At 54.3% G+C, this 14,617-nt stretch overlaps 5 protein-coding genes across 5 annotated transcripts; 2 read left to right on the top strand and 3 right to left on the bottom strand.

Moving 5' to 3' along the window:
- Positions 1 to 149: 149 nt before the first annotated feature.
- On the bottom strand, positions 150 to 3,078 carry W97_03593 (uncharacterized protein; the record flags this gene model as incomplete). The annotated part of the gene is made up of 2 exons (XM_007781489.1): positions 150 to 2,955; positions 3,023 to 3,078. The coding sequence occupies 2 exons, from the start codon at positions 3,076 to 3,078 to the stop codon at positions 150 to 152; spliced, it is 2,862 nt and encodes a 953-aa protein (XP_007779679.1).
- A 781-nt stretch (positions 3,079 to 3,859) lies between these two features.
- W97_03594 (uncharacterized protein) lies at positions 3,860 to 8,483 on the top strand (the record flags this gene model as incomplete). Its single annotated transcript, XM_007781490.1, has 2 exons — positions 3,860 to 7,708; positions 7,785 to 8,483. 2 exons carry the CDS (start codon positions 3,860 to 3,862, stop codon positions 8,481 to 8,483), a joined length of 4,548 nt encoding a protein of 1,515 aa, XP_007779680.1.
- Positions 8,484 to 8,930: 447 nt separating this feature from the next.
- On the bottom strand, positions 8,931 to 10,047 carry W97_03595 (uncharacterized protein; the record flags this gene model as incomplete). The annotated part of the gene is made up of 2 exons (XM_007781491.1): positions 8,931 to 9,424; positions 9,534 to 10,047. 2 exons carry the CDS (start codon positions 10,045 to 10,047, stop codon positions 8,931 to 8,933), a joined length of 1,008 nt encoding a protein of 335 aa, XP_007779681.1.
- A 489-nt stretch (positions 10,048 to 10,536) lies between these two features.
- On the bottom strand, positions 10,537 to 12,022 carry W97_03596 (uncharacterized protein; the record flags this gene model as incomplete). The annotated part of the gene is made up of 2 exons (XM_007781492.1): positions 10,537 to 11,617; positions 11,724 to 12,022. The coding sequence occupies 2 exons, from the start codon at positions 12,020 to 12,022 to the stop codon at positions 10,537 to 10,539; spliced, it is 1,380 nt and encodes a 459-aa protein (XP_007779682.1).
- Positions 12,023 to 12,671: 649 nt separating this feature from the next.
- Positions 12,672 to 14,317, top strand: W97_03597 (3-oxoacyl-[acyl-carrier-protein] synthase II; the record flags this gene model as incomplete). Its single annotated transcript, XM_007781493.1, has 8 exons — positions 12,672 to 12,723; positions 12,774 to 12,940; positions 12,988 to 13,095; positions 13,148 to 13,219; positions 13,268 to 13,354; positions 13,405 to 13,671; positions 13,725 to 14,093; positions 14,144 to 14,317. 8 exons carry the CDS (start codon positions 12,672 to 12,674, stop codon positions 14,315 to 14,317), a joined length of 1,296 nt encoding a protein of 431 aa, XP_007779683.1.
- Positions 14,318 to 14,617: the final 300 nt, after the last annotated feature.

The following is a 14,617-nucleotide window of genomic DNA, read 5'->3' on the forward strand; positions in this document are numbered from 1 at the left end:
ATGGAAGGTAGCAACAACGACACGACTTCAACTTCGGCATGGAGCGCGCACCACACCAAGCTCGAGCAGGTTGCGCATGCCTCGATACTTTTTGAGTGTAAGAATGATGTTTGCACGGTTTGGGTGGTGCGCAGGACCGGTTTTGAGCCTCATACATTGATTGCTGCAAACTCCCAATCCTGGCCACTAGCTGGTCGCATGTCCGCTGCAACACTTGGAGGAGGCAGGCCATCGATCGCGTGTCCAGTTATTAAGCTACGTTTCAGCATGGCAAGCCACACGGCGTCCGGATTGCGCGAACTCAAAGCGGTTTTCACCTCCACATCTTTCTCCAGAAGCGGGCTGAGCATCTCCAAAATCTCGTCAAACACTTCCTCGTTGATGACCACGTAATCGACAATCGTGGTGAGCAACCGAACCAAGGCGTCCCAAACCAGGCGCGTAGGTGTCTTGATGTAGTGACTCGGTTGGAAGGATGTTAACTGACTGTTCGTTTCAGTCACTCCTGCGTGCTCAAGCGAAGACTTTGATTGCAATGGTCTTGCACGCGCTTTGCCGGCCTGGTCGGGGGTGTTGCGGCGGTGGACCTTCTTGATCCCTTCCCAAAGATCGTCGATGCGGCCTCGCATAAAGTCACCGGCGTGCATGCACATCGAGCCGATGACGTCCAGAGCGTTGGCTACAACGTACGCCTCCGGATCCTCCAGTCTAGGAACAAGCACCGGCCAGAGAGTGTTGATCAAGGGGAGAAACAAGTCTTCGTGAACTGCAAGGGCGGGGATAGTGATATCTAAGAGTGAGAGGAGCGATGTGCGAAGTTCAGGCGTGGAAGACGTGAGGTAGTGCTGCGTCAGTTGAGAGACCTTGAGTAACAAGTCGTAGGTTTTCGGCACTGGAGGGGTCTGTCCAGCGACATCGGACGCTTCATTCCCGTTTCCGTCTCGCGCAACATCCCCAGCGCTATCGCGCGCGGATGCGGATGGCTCTTCGAGGTCGTCTTTCCAAGGCCGATTAGGAAAGACTTCGTCGTCATCCTCCAACTGCTGGGAGCGAAGATTTTCTTCCATCCGACAGGTGCCACGTCGTAGTTTCTTGATACTTTTGGTGACATCTGCTATGGTAATATACTGAAACGCTTCCTTTCGTTTGATGCCTTCTTTGCTGTTGATGATTGCAAGCTGCGGCATTTTCGCACCTTCCTCTGCGATACCCTTCAAGACGCTGAACAGTAGCTCCACAAGCTTCGAATAGCCGTGATATTTCTCTAAAGCTGCAAACACACTATCAACCAGGTCATCGAGGTAGGGTAATAACGAAGGACCGGAAAGTTTGACCATCATCAGGAGGACCTGAGGAGCCTGTGGAGAAAGATTGAGATCATTGAGTTGGAGTGCGACCGCATTCACCAAGTAGTCAACGTTTGCAACAATCATTTCGCTTGTGTTAGGATACCCGCAGGCGTCTGACATGATGTTGAGACATGTTATTGCATGGCTTCGCAATTGAGCGACAGGCGATGCCAGAAGTTGGACGACCGGGTAAAGAGCATCTACTAGCTCGATTCTAAAGTCTTCGTCCATTTGAGTGGCTCGATGGGCGACCGCTTCGACTGCAACAGCTTGCATGCGCCAATCCGTTGCCAAATCGAGCGTTGACTCAGAGAGAATGGATATGGAATAGGCAAAAATGTCGTCTAGCAGCTCGCTTTGCAAATCTGGAGAAGACGGTCCGAGATCCGTAAAGTCGTCGAGCGCGACGTTCGTGTTTGTAGTAGATTTGAGTAAATTGAGCGCAAGCCAGAAACTCGCTAGTTGCATCTCACCTTGACTTCTTGGGATTGCAAGCATCAGCTCCTTTGTGATCTGCATGGAGGCGTTTGCTGTACTTAGGCTCTTGAGTAGCGAGCCCAACTCATCAGCTGTTTCCGCTTGGCTCCTGAGTGTCATTACTATGGGTTCAAAAGCGGTGGAGCCCTTTTGGCCTGGAAGAATCAGGTCTAGGGCGGAATCGCCTCTCCCGCCTTGAATGAAACTCCTGTTCTCACTTGCGGTGTGGATTGTAGCGAAGAGACTGTCACGCAGGCTCGTTGCCATGGCGCGGTTGACGATGGTAAGACCCATTCCCTTTTCGGAGAGTACCGTGAAAGCTCGGGAGACCTGCTTAATAGTGTTGCGCTTCGCGCTGTCATCTGCAGACTGCATGACGCGCGGCAAAGATACTACCCAGCTAAAGAGGCTGGCTGTGAGGAGCTCCCCAGTCTTTGCGTTGGTCGCGAGGAGACGCTTCAAAGAATGCTCAATCTCGTCATCATTAGAAGCTGACAGAACTACAAGGGTTTCGATCATCATCGGTCCACACTCGGACAACGAATTCCGACAAGCCTCGAGGACAGTTACACAGACTTCCGACAATGCCTGACGAACTTCAGCACGAGGATGTTGCCGCAATTTCATGACATTGGCAAGGGCCATCCTCAGCTGGGCTGCAGTGGCTTTCAGCCAAGAAGTTGTGAGGCGCATGGGGGATGCTGCATCTGATACTTTGTCGGTCTCCTGGCTTTCCGGTAGGTCTTTCGTCTTGTCGTCGCTTACAACCGACCGCAATACGCGTGACAGAACATCCAGACCGCGGACTAGGACCTTGTAAGGTTTCCTGGACGTTGTACTGTATGTAAGAACCTTCGTGAGCGAAGAGACGATACCGGGCAGAAAGCTCGCCAAGGCCTCCTGGTCGGTCACAGCCAAGCAGAAAGCCTGCAGAGCTGTCGTTGCGGTGAGTTGAATCTCTTTCGGCCCTCCGGGCGTGATGCCATTCAGGATCGTTGTGACTGCGTGTCCCAGTGGAGGGATGTTAGCAGTCACAATTAACGATGCTCTTCCAACTAGACTTTGAGAAAGAGATTCGAACAGATCTGACAAGCAGATGAAAGCGGCAGCTTGAAGCTCTTCGGACGTCCTGGAAGATGGTTGACCATCAGAAGGGCCGCTAGCGAGGAAGCTTAGCAGTATAAGGAGCTGCCTACTGAGCTCCGGCGAGACCTGGGATCTCCATCCAGTTCGCAGCAGGATGGAGAGGCATTTTAGTGCTGTCTCAAGGGCTTTCAGGGGCAATCGCTGGCTCTCCCGGAAGACGTGGGACAACGGAAAGAAGATGTACTCGGCAAGCTTCTCGTCAACTACACTCTCGTGGCGAGAGAGGTCCAATAGAGCCTCGTAAAGTCGCTCGAGTCCGACAAGGACATCCTTTGGGTCTCCTGATCTACCTGCAAAGGACAAAATAGCTTGGCTGAGCTGAACGCAAGGACTCTTGATCTGTACAGATATTAACCGGGACACTTTGCCTGCACACTCTCCGCTTGACGAACTGTTTGAAATGTGTTGTTCCTCGTCTCAGGATTTGGAGGATTTATCGTGGAAGTGAGAGGGCTGCCTTGGCCGGGTTCCGTGAGGGCATGCCACTTCTCCATTGTCGCTCATATCGGTGCAACACCTCAGCATGTTAGATGTTCGAGCTCGCTGAAGGCCGTCTGAGTGTTCAGAGAGGTTTTGGTGAATAGAGCGCCGGTATGGAACATGTGCCTTGCGGCTACCTAGGTACCTAAGGTAGGCTCGTTTCTGGTGACGTTCGCCGAAGTCTTCCCCGGCTGAAGCTCCGACAGCTCCTGCCGGTCTCGTGTCACGTCCCGCATCCAAGACGCGTACGAGTAGTTACTTGGGCTTCGCATGTCGCGACCCACTCCACCATCTGCCAACACTTCCTCCACTGCCATTGTCAAAGCGCGTAAGGAGGGAAGCATACCGTCTCGCATGCTCTAACACTCTAATCCTCTCAGCTCCTCCCGCCACACGACCACGCGACAATGCCCAGCACACGAACCCGCGGGACCGCACCCGTCGAGGTCGAGGATGCGCCTGAACAGACTTCCACCCTGCAGTTTAACGAGCCGTTGACATGGCGCGCCGGAAAGCCCATACCCGTCGGGGAGCTTCTGAAGAGGCTGAAGGCGCTACAAGAAGAGCTATGCGACATGGATCAGGAGGAGGCGGACAGGGAAGCCCTCATGCCCGTCGCAAAGGAGCTCGCCTCGCACAACTTGATCGCGCACAAGGACCGAGGCGTTAGAGCATGGACAGCATGCAATATAGTAGACATGTTCAGACTATGCGCCCCAGATGCGCCTTACACGGCCCCGCAGCTGAAGGATATCTTCGCCCTCTTCGTCACCACGATATTTCCCGCCCTGGCCGATCCGTCGAATCCATACAACAACCAGCATATCTACGTCCTGAAGTCACTGGCTGAGGTTAAGAGCATCGTTCTGCTGACAGATATACCTTCCTCCTCGAACCTGATCCTACAGCTCTTTACCGCATGCTTCGATGTTTTGTCTACACCTTCCAAGGCGGAGAACGGCGAGGAGCTGAGCAAGAATGTCGAGCACCACATGACCGCTGTTCTGGCCACGCTGGTGGACGAGTCGCAGGGCCTACCGGCCGAGGTGGTAGATGTCATTCTAGCCCAGTTTCTGCGCGCAGACCCTCGAGCCATGTCCGGGGGAGGCCCAAAAAAAAACAAGGGTGGCCAGATTGATGATCGACAGTCAACACTGCTACTCAAGGAAGCGCCGCCGGCCTACAACATGGCAAAAAACATATGCAATGCATGTCCGGAGAAAATGGCGCGATATATCAGCCAGTACTTCAGTTCTGTCATTATAGACGCTTCGTCTATCTCAGCCAACAAACCTGGACGGCACCGCGCAAGTAAGCGAGGAAGCAGTCCGGCGGGCGAATCCGACGATGAGAGCCCACACGGACCAAGCGAAGAGGACCTCCACGAAACCAAGAAAGCTCACAGGCTGCTTCGCGAGCTGTGGCGGTCCGCACCATCTGTGCTATCGGACATAGTACCCCAGCTGGAGACCGAATTAGGCGCAGACGATGTACAGCTCCGGCTCTTAGCGACTGAGACTCTGGGCGACATGGTTTCCGGAATAGGTGCCGCCGGCCCGCCCCCTCCGTCAGTTCTAAATCCTGTAGCCTATCCGTCCCAAAGCCTTGCGCATCCTTCCGACAACCTGCGAGTCTATAACTTCCTGACTACTCCAACCTCGCCGCACTCATTCCCTTCGCGATACCGTCAAGCATACCAAAGCTTTCTGAGCCACAGAAACGATAGGTCCGCGATTGTGAGATCTGCGTGGGCAACGAGTGCAGGAAGGATCCTAATGACATCAGCCGGCGGCGTTGGACTGGACCCTGAGGATGAGAGGAGATTGATCCGCGACATGGCGGACATGTTGGTCGACGTGGATGAGAGGGTCCGCTTGGCTGCCATCCAAGCCATTGGGCGATTTGATTTCAATGACATTGTACGGAAATTGGGCAGCATGGGAGGAGTCAGCGAACCAGGCTCGATCTTACACAACCTTGCGGAACGGGTAAAGGACAAGAAGGCCCACGTGCGGACAGAAGCAATGGACCTGCTTGGCAAGATTTGGGGAGTAGCCGTCGGCGCCATTGCTGAAGGTGATGACCGGATAAGCATGACGCTAGGGGCCATTCCTTCGCGCATCCTTGACACGTATTACGTCAACTCGCCTGAGGTCAACGCTCATGTGGACCGCGTTCTGTACGAGTCATTGTTCCCCCTCGCGTATCCTCCGATCAAGGCCAAGCCGCAAACGAACGGTGCATCGCAGCGCGTGAAGGACGGCCAACAAAACGGTGATCATGAGCCAGAATCAGACGCCGACAGGATACGAGTTGAGCGCGCTTTGGTCCTCATCCGTGGTCTTGAACCAAAGGCTAAAACAATCCTCTACGCTCGCACAGGCCAACAACAAGCGTCGCTAGCAAAGTACATGGGTATGTTCCTGGAGAAATGCGAGGACTACAATGGAGGCATCATGGAGGAAGGAGAGAAAGAGATCAAGCAGCATCTAACGCGGCTCATTGACTTCTACAGCAAGACTCTACCAAATCCTGTTCAAGCTTCCGATGACCTTTGGAAGTTTGCGAAAATGCACGACCGCCGCAGTTATCAGCTGATCCGATTCGCCACGGCACCTGATAGCAATTACAAAAAGGTTCACAGAGCTATCAAGGAGACAATTAAGCGGATCGAGGACTCCTCGTCTGCGTCAGGGTCTATGGTGGAGACTTTGACTCCTCTACTGTACCGGACCAGTATCCTGCTTTACAACAGATCTCACGTGCCAGCGATTATCGACTACACCAGGACCGACGAGAAGGGGTTTGCGGAAACGGCGCATGAAGTCCTGACGCAAATCTCGACCCACAATCCCGAGGTCTTCAAAGCCCACGTGCAAGACCTTTGCAAGGCGCTTGAGGATGAAGCCCCGACAGCAGTCACGTCCAACGCGCCCGGTGCCGTTGCCGACCTGAAAGCATGCGCGGGCTTTGCTAGGAGATTCCCCGACAATGTACCAAAAGATCGCAAGTTCATGCAGTCACTTGTCAGCTATGCAAAGTTCGGTACACCAAAAGCAGCAAAGTATGGTGTTTCGATCATCCTGAGCGGCGCCGACAAGAAGGAAATGCTCGCAAAGGATCTTCTGAGATATGCTATCAAGGGCTTTGAATTCGGCAAGGGCAACTATCTGGCCAGACTAGCTACTCTAAGTCAGCTCATGCTGAATGCTCCCCCAGAGGTCATTGAGGAGGAGATCGACGCGGTCATCGACATTGCAATCAACCACGTACTTCTTAAGGCTCGAATAGTTAACCCAGAGTCGGAAGACGGCACTGCACCACCGGACTGGACGGACGAACCCGACGAGAATACTGTAGCCAAGACGTGGGCATTGAAGATACTCGTAAATCGCTTGCGCTCACTGAAAGACCAGGAGCCGGTAAAGGAAGTCGCGAATCCGGTCTACAAACTCCTCAACGCTCTCGTCGCGAAGCGAGGTGAGCTGTCGAAAAAGAACGACTCCCTACCAGCGCAGAAGTCCTGGCTGTGCCTGCTAGCCGCACAGCTCTTGCTCAAGCTCTCCAGACAAGCTCGCTTTGACTCGTTACTCTCGCCGAAGGACTTCAATCAGCTCGCCACCGTAGCACAACTACCTCAAAAGCAGGTGCGCGACGGGTTTGTCAAAAAACTGATGAAGTACCTAGGTCAGGAACAGTTGCCTAAGCGCTTCTACACAATCGTGTTTCTGCTCGCGCACGAACCGTCCCAGGATATCAAAGATCGCGCCGTTACCTGGCTCCGCGCACGAGCGTCCGCTTTTGCCAAGCAGAAAGACACTGCTATGGAAGCGCTTTTTGCGCGATTCCTTAGTTTACGTGCCCACCATCCTGACTTCCGCAAAAATGCTGAAGATTTGAAGGACGAAGTCACATACATTCTGTTTTACCTAAAATGCGTCGCCAATCAGGATAACCTCCCACTGATCTTCCATGTCGCTCAACGGGTGAAGTCAGTGCAGGATGGCATTAATCCGGAGATGAGCGAGAACCTGTATCTGCTATCCGATCTTTCCCAGGAGGTCATCCGCCGCTTCCAAGAGCAGCACGGCTGGGCAATGCAAGCATGGCCGGGTAAGATCCGCATGCCGGCTGCCCTGTTCGCTGCTCTTCCAAGCCATGAAGTGGCCCAGAAGATTGCACAGAAGAACTACGTACCGGAGGAGGCTATGGAATTGCTTGATGATTGGATCAAGGAGGGTCTACGGACGAAGAAGGTGAGCAGTTCGCACCAACACACCAACCATACTCGCCCTAGTACATTGCAGTTGAACAGACGCTAACTCAGCACAGCGCAAATCCGAGACCAATGGAGACCACCGCGCAAAGAAACGCAAGGCCTCAACCAGCAACGGCACATCCCGGCCAAAAGCGGTACCGAAGGGCAAAGCTAGCAAGGCCAGCAAAGGTCTCAAAACGCCCGTCTCCAAGAAAACCCGCAAATTCGACGACACCGCGCCATCAAGCGAGATCCGCCGCAGTGCCCGCGGCCCAGCCCGCAAGAACTACGCCGAGGCCAGTGACGAGGACGAAGACGCAGACGTTGAGATGCAGGATCTGGGTAGCGAAGAAGAAGAAGAAGAAGAAGAAGAAGAAGAAGAAGATACGCGTGGCGGTGCCGACGACTCCGAGGAGAGCCAGAGTGAGGTAGAGCCGCAGAAGCGGGCAAAGAAGGCAGCAAAGAAAGAGGCGCCGAAGGCGAAGACTGCGAAGTCCAAGGCGTCTGTTGATGTAGAGACGCAGTGCGCAGTGCCACTGCCGAATAGATCGCGATGCACGCGCGAGTTGACGTGTGAGAGGCATAGCTTGAGCGCGAAGAGGGCGGTGCCAGGACGGAGTGCGCCGTTTGATCAGCTGTTGGCGTGGTCCCAGAAGGGAGCGAAAAAGACGAACGGAGTGGCAAAGCAGAGTGGCAAGGCGAAGGAGAAGGAGGTCTATGATATCTCGTCGGATGAGGAGTTATCCGAGCCGCCCGACACCGACGACGAATGAGCACCAAAACATTCCCCCTTGCTCGGAATGACTTACGACTTCCCTTCAACTTTAGCATTTAGTGGTCCTTGTCTATGGCGTTGGAGAGTTAGTTGAATACCCACAGTTCGGGACAGGCTCGGGATGTTTCCTCTTTCGACCTCATCTGATGGCTTTGTACAAAATCCCACTCATGTCTGACATCTTCCGGGCCGGCCGAGGTGGGACTATTGTATATCGAAGGTTCCTTGCTTGCTGCATCTACAGTACATACTATACAGTCAGGTCACACGTGGACCTACTCCTAGCCAGCTATCATATGTGATAACCAGATATACCTTACAGCCCAACCAAGCACCTCTGATGATGATACAAACGGACATATCCTCCAGTGTACAATAACACTCATACCCTGTGCGCCACATCGCCTCCACCGCCGTCTAGTATCCCCCTGGGATGCCCTACACCCTAAAGTGCCTCCCTCAACCTCTCACTCTCCTCCAGCACGTCCTTCCTCCCCTTCTCCGCGCCCCCAAACGTAATCCCCCCCGCCGCCACATCCGCATCATCCATCCCATCCAACTTCCCCGCCCACCTCCTCATATAACTCACAATCTCCGCCAGCTTAACCGCATCCACGTTCTCATCCGCCTTAAAGACATTCCGCCATACCGCCGTCGCAAGCACGGCGTCCCCCTTCACGAGCCCCTCGTCATAAGCCGCAATGACGCCGCGCCACTGCACGAAGAGGTCTTTGAGGTACTTGTTGCGCACGCCCCGGGCCGCCATGCCGTGGTACAGTGCCATGCGGTTCTCGGCGTCGTAGAAGAAGTGGTCGAGGAGGTGCTGGTGCCATGCGGGCGCGTGGGCGGCGGGGAATTGGCGGAAGCGGATCGTGAGGAGGTACATGTGGATGAAGGAGACTTGGGCCCAGGTGTTGAAGGTGGGGGTGAGGCCGAGTTCTGCAAGATCAACATCAACATCCTTTCCCTTCCTCTTGTTATTAGATAGTTGGCAGTGCTGTTGTGGGGGATTATGGAGAGAAGAGGGCAAGCAGAGGGTAGAGGATACCATTATACCACCATCCCTCCCCCACACCCAAATCCTCCCCCGCCTCCGTCTTAGGCGCCACGCCTCCCTTCTCCAATACAGCCGGAATAGAATAGTCGGCCTGCCGTGCGCACTCCTTGAACAGCTTCTCCGTCACCGCATACGCGATATACGTCTCCGTCGCCGCGCCAGCCCGCTTCCGTACCTCGCGCGCCAGGCTCGCCATGCTCGGCGCACCTGCGCTGGTCTCTCCGGGGTTCGGCTTCACATTGGGAGCGGGAATGTTGGCGTCGGGCGGGATGGCGTGGGGAGGGCTTTGGGTGGCGAAGGTTGAGGCTTCGGAGGCGCCGGCGTTGGAGGAGGCGAGTCTGCGAGGGGATGGCTGGGAGGCGCGGAAGAGGGAGGTCTGGAAGGAGTTCTGGGGGAAGCGGGTGTTCTGGATGGTTAGCTTTGGGATGTAGGCGGATGGATTCGGGGCTTTACTTGGAGAAAAACGCTGTTGCGCTGGCGCACGACGCGCAGGCAAGCTCTGCATGTCTGATTCGAAGCCATTAGAGTTGGTGGTTGTGGAGTTTGTTGGGTTGGTGTTGCCGAGTGCTGAAAGTTGTAGCTTTCGCGACTGAGCTTCGCGAGTGGTTCGGGATCATCACGCGTCATACATATTGGTCGACGTATTAGACAAAGTCGTTGACATAACAAAAGACAGAGATTGAAGCGAATATTATTGGCAGGAATGTCACAGCACTTGGTTGTTCATTTGATGCTAAAGCTCTATAGAATACACCAAGGTCCTCGGCGTGGTATTTCCAGCAACGAACAAAGCTACTGAAACAGCGGCATCCCAAGTCCAAATCGCCTGGCCGTCTTCATATCCTTACGCCTTGCCATTGAGAAAGCCTCGATATCCAATACCGCAAGCAGCAAATCACCAGCTCCATGCCAAGCTCCTAATACAAAGGCCGCAAAACGCCCAAGCCCATGACAGAATCCAAGGGATCATCTTCCCAACTGCCCTCCGTGGGTATTACTCTGGCCGGCTAGCTCTCCTAGACATATCACCGTTAGCGACAGGTGTGTGATTAACGCGTGGTACTTGTTGTGCCTGTTGAGTCTGTTGTGCCTTCTCCTCGGGGTGCCGGTTCTTCCACATCCTCCTGATGGCATCCTCCGCTGCTCGTAGATCATGCTCCGACACGGCATCATTGATGCTTTCTATCACTTTGTAGACCGTGGACATGTGGTTCGCGTCCTTCTTATCGTCTCGAAAGCGTGGTGCTCCGTTGCCTTCCAGCTTCGGGCGCCAGCGTCCTTGTTCGTCCTTGTAGCATTCGATGATACGCATGTCGAGTGACTCATTCACGCTCTTCATTGCTTCCCATTCGGCCGGTTCCAGATGCAACTCGGCGAACACTGCGTACTTGCCCTCATTGCAGTTTACCAGCAACTCGACAGTCGGTTGCGCCTCGTAATCGTACACCGGGCCAGTATCACCCTCCTCCGGGTCAAAAGTTGGAAACTCGCCGAGCCGTATCATGAAGTCGATAGTGTTCTCGTGCGCCGGCTTCCACTTGAGGATGTTCTCGTCCGTGCCAAAGACATAGGGCGTCTCCCTGCATGTAAAGACAAGCCCATCGTTACCATGTGCCAGCCTTGGCAGTTCATCGAACTTCTCGGTAATGCTGTATGGCTTTCCAAAAGATTTGGGCGCGACTTCAAACAGCTGGTGCTCTAGCTCCTGAGGCCAAGTTGCAAACATGCGCTTGTACGGGTCCAGGACAAAGCTGTGGAACCGAGCAAGGCGCTTGTCGAGCGGCTTCTGGGTAAGGATGTCGCCATCGAGAACGATGCAGTCGAACACTAGGTATCGGAGGCGGTAGTCGTCGGGTCCTGGTCCAACTCTGTCGTTGACAAGCTCGCCATCGAGGAGAGTGCTCTTGTGGAAGCGTTGGAATGTGTCGTCTCCAGGCATAGGAAAGTGTACGTTGTTGGGCGGGATGAAGTAGTAGTCATTTTTGCGGTCGATGAGGTAGTGGATCTCTTCCCCCTGGTCGTCAGTTGCGTAGAGGAGGCAGCGGATTCCATCGGTTTTCTCGCAGAGGTAGTAACTGGGAAAACCCGTTAGCCATAAGGCTGGAGAATGACAGGGCACAAGGCCTCGACAGGGCATAGTCTGTATATTCGCGAGGAGCAACAGGACAACAGTGGACTCACTCTTTTTGCTGGAGCTCTTCAATATGCTTGCGCGCAAAGCTCACGGGTTGCGCGCCGGGGAATGATACCGGGTTCCGACGCAGTAGATCCGCAACCTCGCGCCGCAGGACCTCCGCCAGGGGCTCTTCAGCTTTGAGCCCAGGAATTTGAGGAACAGACATGATCCTCCGACGGCGGTCCGCCAGACGGCGGTAGGGGATTATCTGTGTTTGCGCGACGAACAGCGAGTCGGTACGGGTGCTGGCTTGTGGCTTGGGTTCGTCTATCGATAGACCCAAGCTCTTTATGTAAGGGTCCATTTTGTGGGCGGAATCTGGAAGCTTGAGAGTAGCCGTTTGCGGAACGAACAAAAATACAATCAAACTGTTCGGTTCAGAGTGTTTAGTCTTCGGTCGAGAGGGACGATTTTACATAGCAATGGGAGTCTTCCACGTCGGCCCATCGCGCCTACTAGCCTGTCGAAGCGGTCGTCCCTTCTTATACAAGAGTTGAACGTATCTTCACAATACTTGTTGCATCGTTGCCGTCAAGCACGTGTTTCGACGACCTCCATGTTAGAATGTTTGCAACATGGCTTCGATCCTCATGGATCATGCAGAGCATACTTGTTTGGGGTGATGAAGTGCTCCCATCGCGTCCAACCCCCTTAGTGTAGCGTAGCAGGTTACGCCGTCCGTTTGAAAGCTCCACTCGAAGCTCCTTGATTCCCTTCCCCGTGGACCAAGATTGCCATAGCTCTCTGAAACATCCGCTTCAATCCTGCTCGCGATAGAAGATTGTTGGAGTGGAATATGTGCCCACCCGCAGGTGGTTGATGACTTAGTGGCTGGCGCCGCTCCCGCTCCCGTCGATTGGCGGTGGCTTGCCCAGTGTGGCTGTCGAACGAGTTCATTCGCCATCACCAATCAACCATCAACCATCAACCACCAACCATCAGCTTGACATGAAATGCGAAGAGTGGTAGTGACAGGCCTCGGAGCTGTGACACCGCTAGGTGTTGGTGAGACTGCAACCGAATAGGTGCTAAGGCCTACGTTGACTCCTTCCCAGGTATCCGCCGAACATGGCAACGGCTGATCGGCGGGCATTGCGGCATTGTGTCTGTAAAAGACAGAGGACCCCGATATGCAGCTTTACCGAGCCAGGTAGCGGCGGTTGTGCCCACTGGAGGTAAAGAGCAAGGCTGTTGGGATGTCAAAGAATGGCTATCTCCCACTGTACGTGGTCCGATGTAGCAGCTGGGCAGATACTGACCTTTCATTAGGATGAGCGGAAGATGGCAAAGTTTTCGCACTACGCTATGGCAGCAGCTCAAGAAGCCTTAGGAGATGCAGAGTGGCACCCTCAAGAGCCCAAGGATCTCGAGGCGACTGTAGGGCGGCACGCTGACAGGCATTGTACGGATCACATCTAACGCAGCACAGGGTGTATACATAGGCTCAGGCATAGGAGCCTTCGACGATGTCTATGACACCTCAGTTGCCTACGACAAAGGTGTGAGTCTGATGTTCACTAGGCTTGCCCTTCTTTCCTGACTCTAGCAGGGCTACAAGAAAGTGTCGCCGCTCTTTGTTCCAAGACTATTGATAAACCTGGCTGCTGGGCATATTTCCATGAGATACGGTTTTAAGGTGAGTTTGGTATTATTCGTACATACTTTACAGATGTTGACATATTCAAGGGCCCCAACCACGCAGCGACTACAGCGTGTACAACAGGCGCTCATGCAGTCGGTGATGCGGGCAGATTCATCGCTTTCGGCGACGCGGATGTCATGGTTGCAGGCGGATCAGAGTCCTGCATCCACCCGCTCGCCATTGCCGGGTTCGCTCGAGCAAGAAGTCTGGCAACAGACTGGAACGATGCGCCTCATCTAGCGTCTAGACCCTTTGACCGTTCCCGAGCCGGATTCGTCATCGGAGAGGGTGCTGGAGTAATGGTGCTTGAGGTAATTAGCCCTCGAATCCATTTCCCCACCAAGACTTATTCAGCCTTGATCAGGAACTCGAGCACGCAAAGACCCGCGGGGCACGCATCTACGCGGAATTGCTAGGTTATGGGCTTTCCGCCGATGCCCACCACATGACCGCGCCGAGAGAAGATGGCGAAGGACCCTTCTTAGCCATGAAGCGTGCCCTACGACACGCCGGTCTGCAACCACACGAAGTGGACTACGTCAACGCTCACGCGACATCAACCTCATTAGGTGATGCGGCGGAGAACCGAGCCATCAAGGCACTGCTACTAGGCGAGAGCGGGAAGCAGAAGGCATCCGACATCAACGTCAGCAGCACCAAGGGTGCCATTGGTCATCTTTTAGGAGCTGCCGGCGCGGTGGAAGCAATCTTCTCAGTTCTGGCAGTCCACCATGTAAGCGCACTCAATCCTTACATTACCGTTTCCCGCTAACAGTGGTAAAGGATATCCTACCACCCACTCTCAATCTGGAGAGCCCGGGAGATCCACCCGAAGAGTTCGATTGCAATTATGTTCCCAAAGCCGCACAGTCCAAGCGGGTCAATGTCGCGCTATCGAATAGTTTCGGGTTTGGAGGCACGAATGCCAGTCTCTGTTTCAGCAAGTTCGACGGGTGATGTCTTGCGTGCGCTGCCACGAGTTGGAGTAATAGCGGTAAAGGTCGATTGCATGCGAATCGGTCTACAACGCGTCCTCTGTGTTGACTAATCAATACCTTCTTCAATACCACTGCTCCATCTCTAATGGCCAGACCGCCAATAACATCCCTGTCCACTACCCCTCCACCCCGCCAATGGCTGCGCCAAGCCCGTCCCGGCGATAAGCTTCAGACGACAGCTGCAAGCTCCGCTCCGCTCCAGACTGCGGCACCAGCTAACTAGGTATGATGTACCCTGCCTCCCTGCCAGCGCTTCCCC

This window comes from Coniosporium apollinis, assembly GCF_000281105.1.
Source record: "Coniosporium apollinis CBS 100218 chromosome Unknown supercont1.15, whole genome shotgun sequence".
Classification (NCBI taxonomy): Eukaryota; Fungi; Ascomycota; class Dothideomycetes; genus Coniosporium; species Coniosporium apollinis.